The 12,097-nt window shown below is 39.6% G+C and overlaps 1 protein-coding gene across 10 annotated transcripts in view; it reads left to right on the top strand.

The window, feature by feature from the left end:
- APC (APC regulator of WNT signaling pathway) overlaps positions 1–11,582 on the top strand; it is a 131,304-nt gene extending 119,722 nt beyond the window's left edge. For all 10 annotated transcript variants that reach the window (XM_061429898.1, XM_061429896.1, XM_061429893.1 and 7 more), the window contains 2 exons: positions 2,095–2,309; positions 3,983–11,582. In XM_061429898.1, the coding sequence (XP_061285882.1) occupies positions 2,095–2,309; positions 3,983–10,580 (6,813 nt within the window). In that variant the 3' untranslated portion in view covers positions 10,581–11,582. The remainder of the gene's footprint in view (positions 1–2,094; positions 2,310–3,982) is intronic.
- Positions 11,583–12,097: the final 515 nt, after the last annotated feature.

Raw genomic sequence — 12,097 nt, 5'->3', positions numbered from 1 at the left:
TATTTTTTCCATCTTTTTCTACATTCAGTGCAACAGCCAATATGAACATTCCTTCTCTTTTTAACTTGTCAGCTCTTCATTCTCAACTTCATTTACTCCTCACAACCACAAGAACCAAAACTCCTTCCATATCCCCATGCCCTGCATTCTTTCCACCTCATTCACTGGCCCTTCCTCTTCTACACAGCAGAGTCTTTTCCTTCACCTGCACCCTGTGCTCTGGGCATTGCTGTTACTCAAAACTGTTCTCCCTTACTCTTCTCCGCTATACTGTCTCTACTGCTTATAGAGAAGGAGGCTTTTTTAATGTTTCACTTATCTGTAAGAAGCCCAATATTTTGAAAATAAAAACAAAAATGTTCATTTTCATTGCTTCTTCCAACTTCTTCAGAGTCTCCTGTGACAACCAAAGCCCTGAACAAGTAGTCAAGTAGTCACGCCCTTCATTTCCTAACAGTCGTTTCTAAATTTGCTCCTAACAAAAAAATCTAGATTTATAGCTTAACTAGGACATCACTTTTCTACCTGTACCTGTGTTTGATACCTTTGATCACATACCTCACTGAATCTCCTCCCTTTGTTTTGACTACCTATACCTCCCACATCTAATCGTTTCATCTTATCTTCTCTAACTATAAAGCTTCTTTGAAACAAAACCCTTGGCCCCCTACATGTAGTCCCAAAGAGAGCAACTTCTGTTTTCCTACCTTCAACTCTCATCTCTAGGTCAGTTGTAAGTTTAGCTCACTCCTCTAAACTGTTCCCATTTTTTCTGATCTCAAGATACTTTGTCCCATTTCCTCAATCACATTATAATTAAAATTGAGCTATTGTACTTTTCACATCTTCAGTGGTGAAAGCATTTCTTCTCTGCCTCAAGGTAAATAGTATCTATTTTATTCATTTAATATCCTGAAGAAGAGAATACAATGGCTCTTGATTGGGTTGAGCCCAAAATGTTTGCCGTGACTTTCAGGGCCCTCTTTTCCCTGTCTGACCTTACTTCCCACAAATTCCCAACGTGGACTTTGACTTCTTCTGTGTCTTCTTTCTGTTATTTAGTCCTCCCTTGCTTATTCCCACTTCCATGCCTTTACTCATTCTACTTCCCCTGCCTCCTCTGAATGTACATGTCTTTTTATCTGCAGAGGTGCTCTCCTCCAAAAATTATTTCATTTATTTGACTTAAGTTCCCATGGCAGTAGTCTTTTCATTAGAGCCCTTGGTTTTAAGTATAGTGTTACTGTCTTTTTTCCCCAAAGTAAACAGCACCTTCAAAGCAAGTGTCAGTTGCTCTGTTTGTATCCTCTAGAGTACCTGTAACTGTGATAGGCACAGAGTAGGTTTCTAATGAATGTTCGTTTGTTCCCTGATTGATTTTTAGTAAGAAGACTGTTGTCAGGAGCATGGCAAGTTTTAACCAAACATCCTTAATTACATACTCAAAGTGTTTTCTCTGGCAGTTATAATTTGACAGTTTACTATAATACTGTACATCAGGGAGTTCTCATTTTTATAATGACTTTGTTTCTTCGAGGATTTTAAGAAATTGGAGTATTTCCAGTCTGCTTCCATTTTAATAAATTGTTACTTTTGCATCAACCACACATAAATATGGATGTGTATTTTTATACAAACAGAATATTGTACATACTTCTCTGCAACTTGCTCTTTTCATTTAATGATAGGTCTGGATATCTTTTCAAATCACCATTTAGAGGGTCTTTTCTAGTTTATATTATCCTGAAAATATTATCTTTTCAGAATGCACATCAGTTGTTTCATTTTCTAGTATAAGCTTCTGTGAGATAAGTGTGAGCCCTCTAACACTTCACGTTCATTGTTTAGATGAATGTGATGGTCATTGTTTTAATGTTGTGTTCTGCTTGTTTCATGGGGTATCACTGTCTTAAGTTCTGTTTGGTATTTTATGAAAGTTTTTTTAAGTGAGGCGTTCCTAATGCTTTACCAGTAAAGGATGGGCAGCAAGGGGATATTTTTTAAAAAGAGAGAGAGCTTTCTCTATAGAAGTAAGCACAGACATTCTAAGATGTTACAACTCTTAACTAGATGACATATTCTGTTTCTTGATAGGAATCAACCCTCAAAAGTGTATTGAGTGCCTTATGGAACTTGTCAGCACACTGCACTGAGAATAAAGCTGACATATGTGCTGTGGATGGTGCGCTTGCATTTTTGGTTGGCACTCTCACTTATCGCAGCCAGACCAATACTTTAGCCATTATTGAAAGTGGAGGTGGGATATTACGGAATGTATCCAGCTTGATAGCTACAAATGAGGACCATAGGTAAATACAGAGTTTATTGTTACTTTTAAATGAATTTGTAAGATTCATATCTTCAGAAAGACTTAACTGAGCAGTGTTTTGTGTAATTATGCAAGTTCTGACCCAAATTACACTTATGACAATGAAACTATTAACTGTTAATACCTGATTTATTCATTAACATTTATGCTAATAAAAGTTCATAGTATCACAAAGATGTCTAAAAATAAACCAGTGAGACTTGAGAGATATAACCCATGTGTAGAATAAAAAATGAAAGCCATAAATATTACAGAGAACAAAATCCTTTCCTATATGTAGTATGGATTAAGGGAATATGAGGTTATAAAAAAAAAAAACTGTGGTTAGGATCCAGAAAGTACAGTGATTCACATTTTTCTAGTGGAGCCATAACATCAGTAATCAAAATGTTTTTCAGCCAACAGCCATTCATCCAATTTATTAGAACTGTGAAACCTAACAGAGCACCTCAGATGCAAGGCATACATTTTCACAACTTGGGCTTTGCATTATCTCAACAAAAATATAGTATCTTTCACAGTGTATTTATTTATTTTATCCTGTATTATTCCTCTCTCATTTTCAAAAAAGACTATGGGGTACTTGTAGTAAAAGGGCTTTGTAAAGAATGTAAACATCTTTTCTGTAAGTTTTTGATGCACAAACTACAAGCCTTACCGCCCTTTCCTCTTCTCATGGAAGAACTCTTAAACTCAGTAAGCATTCAGGTGTCTACTGGACTGCTGAGAGAGCTACCATTGCTAAAGCTTATTGTACCTTTTTGCCTATCAGTTTTAAAGCCCACTAGAGCTGACTATACCCACTCCAGTGTTCTTGCCTGGAGAATCCCAGGGACGGGGAGCCTGCTGGGCTGCCGCCTATGGGGTCGCACAGAGTCGGATACGACTGACATGACTTAGCAGCAGAGCTGACTATGCTCTCATTAAACTTCATTTTACCATGCATTAAATAAGCCATAGCTCTTCAGATCCTAACATTCATTACGCTCTCAACTCTTGTTTTTATAGTTACTTTTAAATATTTTGAAAACTTTCACTTTAGTTGTAGAAAAACTACACACAGAATTTTCCCAAGACCACTTATAAGGGGAAGTATCAGTATTACAAATTCAAACCAGAGAGAGATTATCTAAAAGTCATTTTGTTGACCTGAGCTTACAGTGTGTTCCCTGACTTTGTAAAGATCTATTAATTCATTCTCTCTACCTCTTCTGAGATGTCTCTGTTGTCAACATTATGGAACCCACCCAGATGTTAAATTACCACAGAGTCCCTGTTCAGCTTTCATAATATATTTATACTCAGTAAACTGAGAAACTCTGTCACTATGTAAAGTAAATATATATTTGCTCAAGAAAAATGTTTAAAGCTGTTAGGTCAGAATAGGAAATGCAGAATTGATGAAACTGAACATTTTTACCTTTTAGTCTGACAGATGAGTCCTATAAAACAAGAAACATTAAATGAACTAAGGTAGAACAAAAGGAGATGGGCAGTGCTTGAAATTTATAATATAATTCGGTGTAGTTTTATTATGCCTGTTGTTACCAGTTTTAGCGGTTACCTTTAGATTTAAATTTGTTCTCTTTCCTTTTATTTGTCACTGCAAACAGATTTTTACCTTACTTTTGTAATATCTTGTTTTTATTTCAGGCAAATCCTAAGAGAGAATAATTGCTTACAGACCTTATTACAACACTTGAAATCTCACAGTTTGACAATAGTCAGCAATGCATGCGGAACCTTGTGGAATCTCTCAGCAAGAAACCCTAAAGACCAGGAAGCATTGTGGGACATGGGAGCAGTCAGCATGCTCAAGAACCTCATTCATTCAAAGCACAAGATGATTGCTATGGGAAGTGCTGCAGCTTTAAGGAATCTCATGGCAAATAGACCTGCAAAGTATAAAGATGCCAATATCATGTCTCCTGGTTCAAGTTTGCCTTCTCTACATGTCCGGAAACAAAAGGCCCTGGAAGCAGAATTAGATGCTCAGCATTTATCAGAAACTTTTGACAATATTGACAATTTAAGTCCCAAGGCATCTCATCGTAGCAAGCAGAGACACAAGCAAAATCTCTATGGTGACTATGTTTTTGACACCAATCGACATGATGATAACAGGTCAGACAATTTTAATACTGGAAACATGACTGTCCTATCACCGTACTTAAACACTACAGTATTGCCCAGCTCTTCTTCATCAAGGGGAAGTTTAGATAGCTCTCGTTCTGAGAAAGATAGAAGTCTGGAGAGAGAACGAGGTATTAGCCTAGGCAACTATCACCCAGCAACAGAAAACCCAGGAACCTCTTCAAAGCGAGGTTTGCAGATTTCTACCACTGCAGCCCAGATTGCCAAAGTCATGGAAGAAGTATCAGCTATTCATACCTCTCAGGAAGACAGAAGTTCTGGGTCTACCACAGAACTACACTGTGGGACAGATGAGAGGAATGCACTAAGAAGAAGCTCTACCACCCACACACATGCAAACACGTACAACTTTACCAAGTCAGAAAACTCAAACAGAACATGTCCAATACCATATGCCAAAGTAGAATATAAGAGATCTTCAAATGATAGTTTAAATAGTGTCAGCAGTAGTGATGGTTATGGTAAAAGAGGTCAGATGAAACCTTCAATTGAATCCTATTCTGAAGATGATGAAAGTAAATTTTGCAGCTATGGTCAGTATCCAGCTGACCTAGCCCATAAAATACATAGTGCAAATCATATGGATGATAATGATGGAGAACTAGATACACCAATAAATTACAGTCTCAAATATTCCGATGAACAGTTGAACTCTGGGAGGCAGAGCCCTTCCCAGAATGAAAGATGGGCAAGACCCAAACATATACTAGAAGATGAAATAAAACCGAATGAGCAGAGACAATCAAGGAGTCAAAGCACAGCTTATCCCGTGTATCCTGAGAGCACTGATGATAAACACCTCAAGTTCCAACCACACTTTGGGCAGCAAGAATGTGTTTCCCCATACAGGTCAAGAGCAGCCAATGGATCTGAAACAAATCGAGTAGGCTCTAATCATGGAATTAGTCAAAATGTGAACCAGTCTTTGTGTCAAGAAGATGACTATGAAGACGATAAACCAACCAACTATAGCGAACGTTACTCTGAGGAAGGGCAGCATGAGGAAGAAGAGAGGCCAACCAATTATAGCATAAAATACAGTGAAGAAAAACATCACGTGGATCAGCCTATTGATTATAGTTTAAAATACACCACAGACATTCCTTCTTCACAGAAACCAGCATTTTCATTCTCAAAGAATTCATCTGGACAGAGCACAAAAACTGAACACATCTCTTCAAGCAGCGAGAATACATCCACAACTTCATCTAATGCCAAGAGGCAGAATCAGCTGCATCCAAGCTCAGCACAGAGCAGAAGTGGTCAGACCCCAAAAGCCACCTCTTCCTCTTGCAAAGTCCCCTCTATCAACCAAGAAACAATACAGACTTACTGTGTAGAAGATACCCCAATATGTTTTTCAAGATGCAGTTCATTATCATCTCTGTCATCTGCTGAAGATGAAGTAGGGTGTGATCAGACAACACAAGAAGCAGAGTCTGCTAACACTCTGCAAATAGCTGAAATCAAGGACAACAGCGGACCTAGGTCAAATGAAGATTCTGTGAGTAAAGTTCCAGCAGGGTCACAGCACATTAGAACCAAATCCAGCAGACTCCAGGCTTCTGGTCTGTCTTCAGAGTCAGCCAGGCACAAAGCTGTTGAATTTTCTTCAGGGGCCAAATCTCCTTCCAAGAGTGGTGCTCAGACACCCAAAAGTCCACCAGAGCACTACGTTCAGGAGACCCCACTCATGTTTAGCAGATGTACTTCAGTCAGTTCACTCGACAGTTTTGAGAGTCGCTCGATTGCCAGCTCTGTTCAGAGTGAACCCTGCAGTGGAATGGTAAGTGGCATCATAAGCCCCAGTGACCTCCCAGATAGCCCTGGACAAACCATGCCACCAAGCAGAAGCAAAACCCCTCCGCCGCCTCCTCCACCTCCTCCTCAGACAGTTCAAACGAAGCAGGAAGTACCTAAAAATAAAGCACCTAGTGCTGAAAAGAGAGAAAGTGGACCCAAGCAAGCTGCTGTAAATGCTGCAGTACAAAGGGTCCAGGTTCTTCCAGAGGCTGATACTCTGTTACATTTTGCCACAGAGAGTACTCCTGATGGATTTTCTTGTTCATCTAGCCTGAGCGCTCTGAGCCTTGATGAGCCATTTATTCAGAAAGATGTGGAACTAAGAATAATGCCTCCAGTTCAGGAAAATGACAACGGGAATGAAACAGAAAGTGAGCAGCCTGAAGAATCAAATGAAAACCAGGAAAAAGAGGCAGAAAAACCCACTGATTCTGAAAAAGATCTTTTAGATGAGTCAGATGATGATGATATTGAAATACTAGAAGAGTGTATAATTTCTGCCATGCCAACAAAATCTTCACGCAAAGCCAAAAAACCAGCCCAGACTACTTCAAAATTACCTCCACCTGTGGCAAGGAAACCAAGTCAGCTCCCTGTATACAAACTTCTGCCATCGCAAAACAGGTTACAGGCACAAAAGCATGTTAGTTTTACACCAGGAGATGATATGCCACGGGTGTATTGTGTAGAAGGGACGCCTATAAACTTTTCCACAGCTACATCTCTGAGTGATCTAACGATAGAATCCCCTCCAAATGAGTTAGCTGCTGGAGACGGGGTTAGAGCAGGGGCACAGTCAAGTGAATTTGAAAAACGAGATACCATTCCTACTGAAGGCAGAAGTACAGATGAGGCTCAACGAGGGAAAGCCTCACCTGTCACTGTGCCTGAACTGGATGACAGCAAAACAGAAGAAGGTGATATTCTTGCAGAATGCATTAATTCTGCCATGCCCAAAGGAAAAAGTCACAAGCCTTTCCGTGTGAAAAAGATTATGGACCAGGTCCAGCAAGCATCTATGTCTTCATCTGGAACTAACAAAAATCAATTAGATGGTAAGACAAAGAAACCTACTTCACCAGTAAAACCTATACCACAAAATACTGAATACAGGACACGTGTAAGAAAAAATACAGACTCAAAAAATAATCTAAATGCAGAAAGAAATTTCTCGGAAAACAAAGACTCAAAGAAACAGCACTTGAAAAATAATTCCAAGGACTTCAATGATAAACTGCCAAATAATGAAGACAGAGTCAGAGGAAGTTTTACTTTTGATTCACCCCATCATTACACGCCCATTGAAGGCACTCCATACTGTTTTTCACGAAATGACTCTTTGAGTTCTCTAGATTTTGATGATGATGATGTTGACCTTTCCAGGGAAAAGGCTGAATTAAGAAAGGGGAAGGAAAATAAAGAATCAGAAGCTAAAGTGACCAACCACACAGAACTAACCTCAAACCAACAATCAGCTAGTAAGACACCAGCTGTTACAAAGCAGCCAATAAATAGAGGTCAGTCTAAACCCGTGCTGCAGAAGCAGTCCACTTTTCCCCAGTCTTCCAAAGATATACCAGACAGAGGGGCAGCAACAGATGAGAAATTACAGAATTTCGCTATTGAAAATACTCCAGTTTGCTTTTCTCGAAATTCCTCTCTAAGCTCTCTTAGTGACATTGATCAAGAAAACAACAACAACAAGGAAAATGAACCTATCAAAGAGACAGAGCCCCCTGCCTCACAGGGAGAACCAGGTAAACCCCAGGCCTCAGGTTATGCTCCTAAATCATTTCACGTGGAAGACACCCCTGTTTGTTTCTCAAGAAACAGTTCTCTCAGTTCTCTTAGTATTGATTCTGAAGATGACCTGCTGCAGGAATGTATAAGTTCTGCAATGCCAAAAAAGAAAAAGCCTTCAAGGCTCAAGCCTGATAATGAAAAGCATAGTCCCAGAAATATGGGTGGCATATTAGCAGAAGATTTGACACTCGATTTGAAAGATACACAGAGACCAGATTCAGAACATGGTTTATCCCCAGATTCAGAAAATTTTGATTGGAAAGCTATTCAGGAAGGTGCAAATTCCATAGTAAGTAGTTTACATCAAGCTGCTGCCGCTGCATGTTTATCTCGACAAGCTTCATCTGATTCAGATTCTATCCTTTCACTGAAATCGGGTATCTCTCTGGGATCACCATTTCACCTTACACCTGATCAAGAAGAAAAACCCTTTACGAGTAATAAAGGTCCACGAATTCTAAAACCTGGGGAGAAAAGTACATTGGAAACTAAAAAAATAGAATCTGAAAATAAAGGAATAAAAGGAGGCAAAAAGGTTTATAAAAGTTTGATTACTGGAAAAGTTCGATCTAATTCGGAAATTTCGAGCCAAATGAAACAACCCCTTCAAACAAACATGCCTTCAATCTCTCGAGGTAGGACAATGATTCATATTCCAGGAGTTCGGAATAGCTCTTCAAGTACAAGCCCAGTTTCTAAAAAAGGCCCGCCCCTCAAAACTCCAGCCTCCAAAAGCCCTAGTGAAGGTCAGCCGGCTACCACCTCTCCCAGAGGAACCAAGCCATCGGTGAAGTCAGAATTAAGCCCTGTTACAAGGCAGGCATCCCAGACAGCAGGATCAAACAAAGGACCTTCTAGATCAGGATCTAGAGATTCCACTCCTTCAAGACCTGCCCAGCAACCATTAAGTAGACCAATGCAGTCTCCAGGGCGAAACTCAATCTCTCCTGGTAGAAATGGAATAAGTCCCCCTAACAAATTATCTCAACTACCAAGGACGTCATCCCCTAGTACTGCTTCAACTAAGTCCTCAGGTTCTGGGAAAATGTCTTACACATCTCCTGGCAGACAGATGAGCCAGCAGAACCTCACCAAACAAACAGGCTTATCCAAGAATGGCAGTGGTATCCCAAGAAGTGAATCTGCCTCCAAAGGGCTAAATCAAATGAGTAATAGTAATGGATCCAATAAAAAAGTAGAACTTTCTAGAATGTCTTCAACAAAGTCAAGTGGAAGTGAATCTGATAGGTCAGAGAGACCTGTATTAGTACGCCAATCAACTTTCATCAAAGAAGCTCCAAGCCCAACCCTAAGGAGAAAACTGGAGGAATCTGCTTCATTTGAATCTCTTTCTCCATCTTCCAGACCCGATTCTCCCACACGGTCCCAGGCTCATACTCCAGTTTTAAGTCCTTCCCTTCCTGATATGTCTCTATCTACACATTCGTCTGTTCAGTCTGGTGGATGGCGAAAACTCCCACCTAACCTCAGTCCCACCATAGAGTATAATGATGGAAGACCAGTAAAGCGCCATGATATAGCACGCTCTCATTCCGAAAGTCCTTCCAGACTTCCCATCAATAGGTCAGGGACCTGGAAACGTGAGCACAGCAAACACTCATCATCACTTCCTCGAGTAAGCACTTGGAGAAGAACTGGAAGTTCATCCTCAATTCTTTCTGCTTCATCAGAATCTAGTGAAAAGGCAAAAAGTGAGGACGAAAAACAAGTGAACTCTATTTCAGGAAGCAAACAAACTAAAGAAAACCAGGTATCCACAAAAGGAACATGGAGAAAAATAAAAGAAAGTGAAATTTCTCCCACAAATAGTACTTCTCAGACCACTTCTTCAGGTGCTGCAAATGGTGCTGAATCAAAGACTCTGATTTATCAAATGGCACCTGCTGTTTCTAAAACAGAGGATGTTTGGGTGAGAATTGAGGATTGCCCCATTAACAACCCTAGATCTGGAAGATCTCCAACAGGAAATACTCCCCCCGTGATTGACACTGTTTCAGAAAAGGGAAACCCGAACCCTAAAGATTCAAAAGATAATCAGGGAAAACAAAATGTGAGCAATGGTAGTGCCCCTACACGCACCATGGGTCTGGAAAACCGCCTGAATTCCTTTATTCAGGTAGATCCTCCAGACCAAAAAGGAACTGAGACAAAACCGGGACACAGTAATAACCCTGTCCCTGCATCCGAGACTAGTGAAAGTTCTATAGCCGAGCGTACCCCGTTTAGTTCTAGCAGCTCAAGCAAGCACAGTTCACCAAGTGGGACTGTCGCCGCCAGGGTGAGTCCTTTTAATTACAACCCAAGCCCAAGGAAGAGCAGCACAGATGGCACTTCAGCCCGACCGTCTCAGATCCCAACGCCAGTGAGCAACAACACAAAGAAACGCGACTCAAAACCCGACAGCACAGAACCCAGCGGGACTCAAAGTCCTAAACGCCATTCTGGGTCTTACCTTGTGACATCTGTGTGAAAAGAGCTGGAAGGATGAAACCGAGAATGTGATACGTGTTCTTTACAACTGCTATGTAGAAATTTTGTTTCAAGTGAAACTGTAAAAGACTGAAAAATTTTGTAAATAGGTTTGATTCTTGTTAGAGGGTTTTTGTTCTGGAAGCCATATTTGATAGTATACTTCGTCTTCACTGGTCATATTTTGGGAGGCACTCTTGATAGTTGGGAAGAAAATGGTAAAGCCAAGTATATTTGTACAGTATGTTTTTCATGTATTTAAGTAGCATCCCATCCCAGCATCCTTTAATTATTGCTTGTCTTAAAATAACACTACAGATAGAAGATATGATATATTGCTGTTATCAATCATTTCTAGATAATAAACTGACTAAACTTACATCAGGGAGAAATTGGTATTTATGCAAAAAAACATTCTGTTCTAGTCTTTGAGAGTCCATCTAACATCATTATTAATCATGTGGCTGTGAAATTCACAGTAATATGGTTCCCAATGAACAAGTTTACCCAGCCTGCTTTGCTTTACTGCATGAATGAAAATGATGGTTCAATTTCAGAAGTAATGATTAACAGTTCTGTGGTCACATGATGTGCATATAGATAGCTATAGTGTAACAACTTACACTATTTTGTGCGCAAAACAAAAAAATCTGTGTAACTGTAAAACATTGAATGATACTATTTTACCTGAACATCTGAAAGTAGGTAGAATTTTTGCTATGCTGTAACTTGTTGTATATTCTGGTATTTGAGGTGAGATGGCTGCTCTTTTATTATTGAGACATGAATCGTGTCTCAACAGAAACTAAATGAACATTTCAGAATAAATTATTGCTGTATGTAAACTGTTACTGAAATATTTGTTTGAAGGGTCTTATTTCACATTTGTATTAATAACTGTCAAAAAGGGCCTCTTTTAAAAGCTTATATAAATTTTTTCTTCAAATTCTATGCATTTAAGAGTAAACTTCCTCTTACTGTAATAAAAAACAATTGAAGCTGATTGTTGGCATTTAACCATTCCATGCATTGGCACTTAACCGTTCCTGAAAATTTTTTGAATGTGTGATTAGGACTTCCTGTTTAGTATTTTTCTGTTTACTTTTTTTTTCTTACTCCGCTGGAGTTGATTTTTTAAATTCATATAATAGCAATGTGAACTGCCTTGCATATGGGCATTGAACACAATAGGCCCACAGAGAACATTTCTTTTTTCTTAATAGAATTCTGTCCTTGAGAAATTAATTCTTCTGAGGTAGAAGTAGTCTCTTCCAAGCCCGTCTTGGAATGTCACTGTCTTGTCCCTCCTGTTGCTCCTGGGTCTGAAATGAACACCTTTCATCACCTTTTGTGTTACAGCAAAATTTCAGCAACCAAATACAATCAGTACCTTGCTATGTTCAGAAAATGCTAAGACATTCAAGAGACTCTTAAGAAACCACTGCCTGTTAATGAAAACTTTGTTTTTGATGAGTAGGGTTGTGGGGTGTGTGTTCAAATGCCCCCTTCCTCACACAG

The sequence above is a fragment of the Bos javanicus genome, chromosome 10 (genome assembly GCF_032452875.1).
Source record: "Bos javanicus breed banteng chromosome 10, ARS-OSU_banteng_1.0, whole genome shotgun sequence".
NCBI classification, from domain to species: Eukaryota; Metazoa; Chordata; class Mammalia; order Artiodactyla; family Bovidae; genus Bos; species Bos javanicus.
The sequence above is the reverse complement of the archived record's forward strand: the minus strand, read 5'-3'. Positions and strand labels throughout refer to the sequence as shown.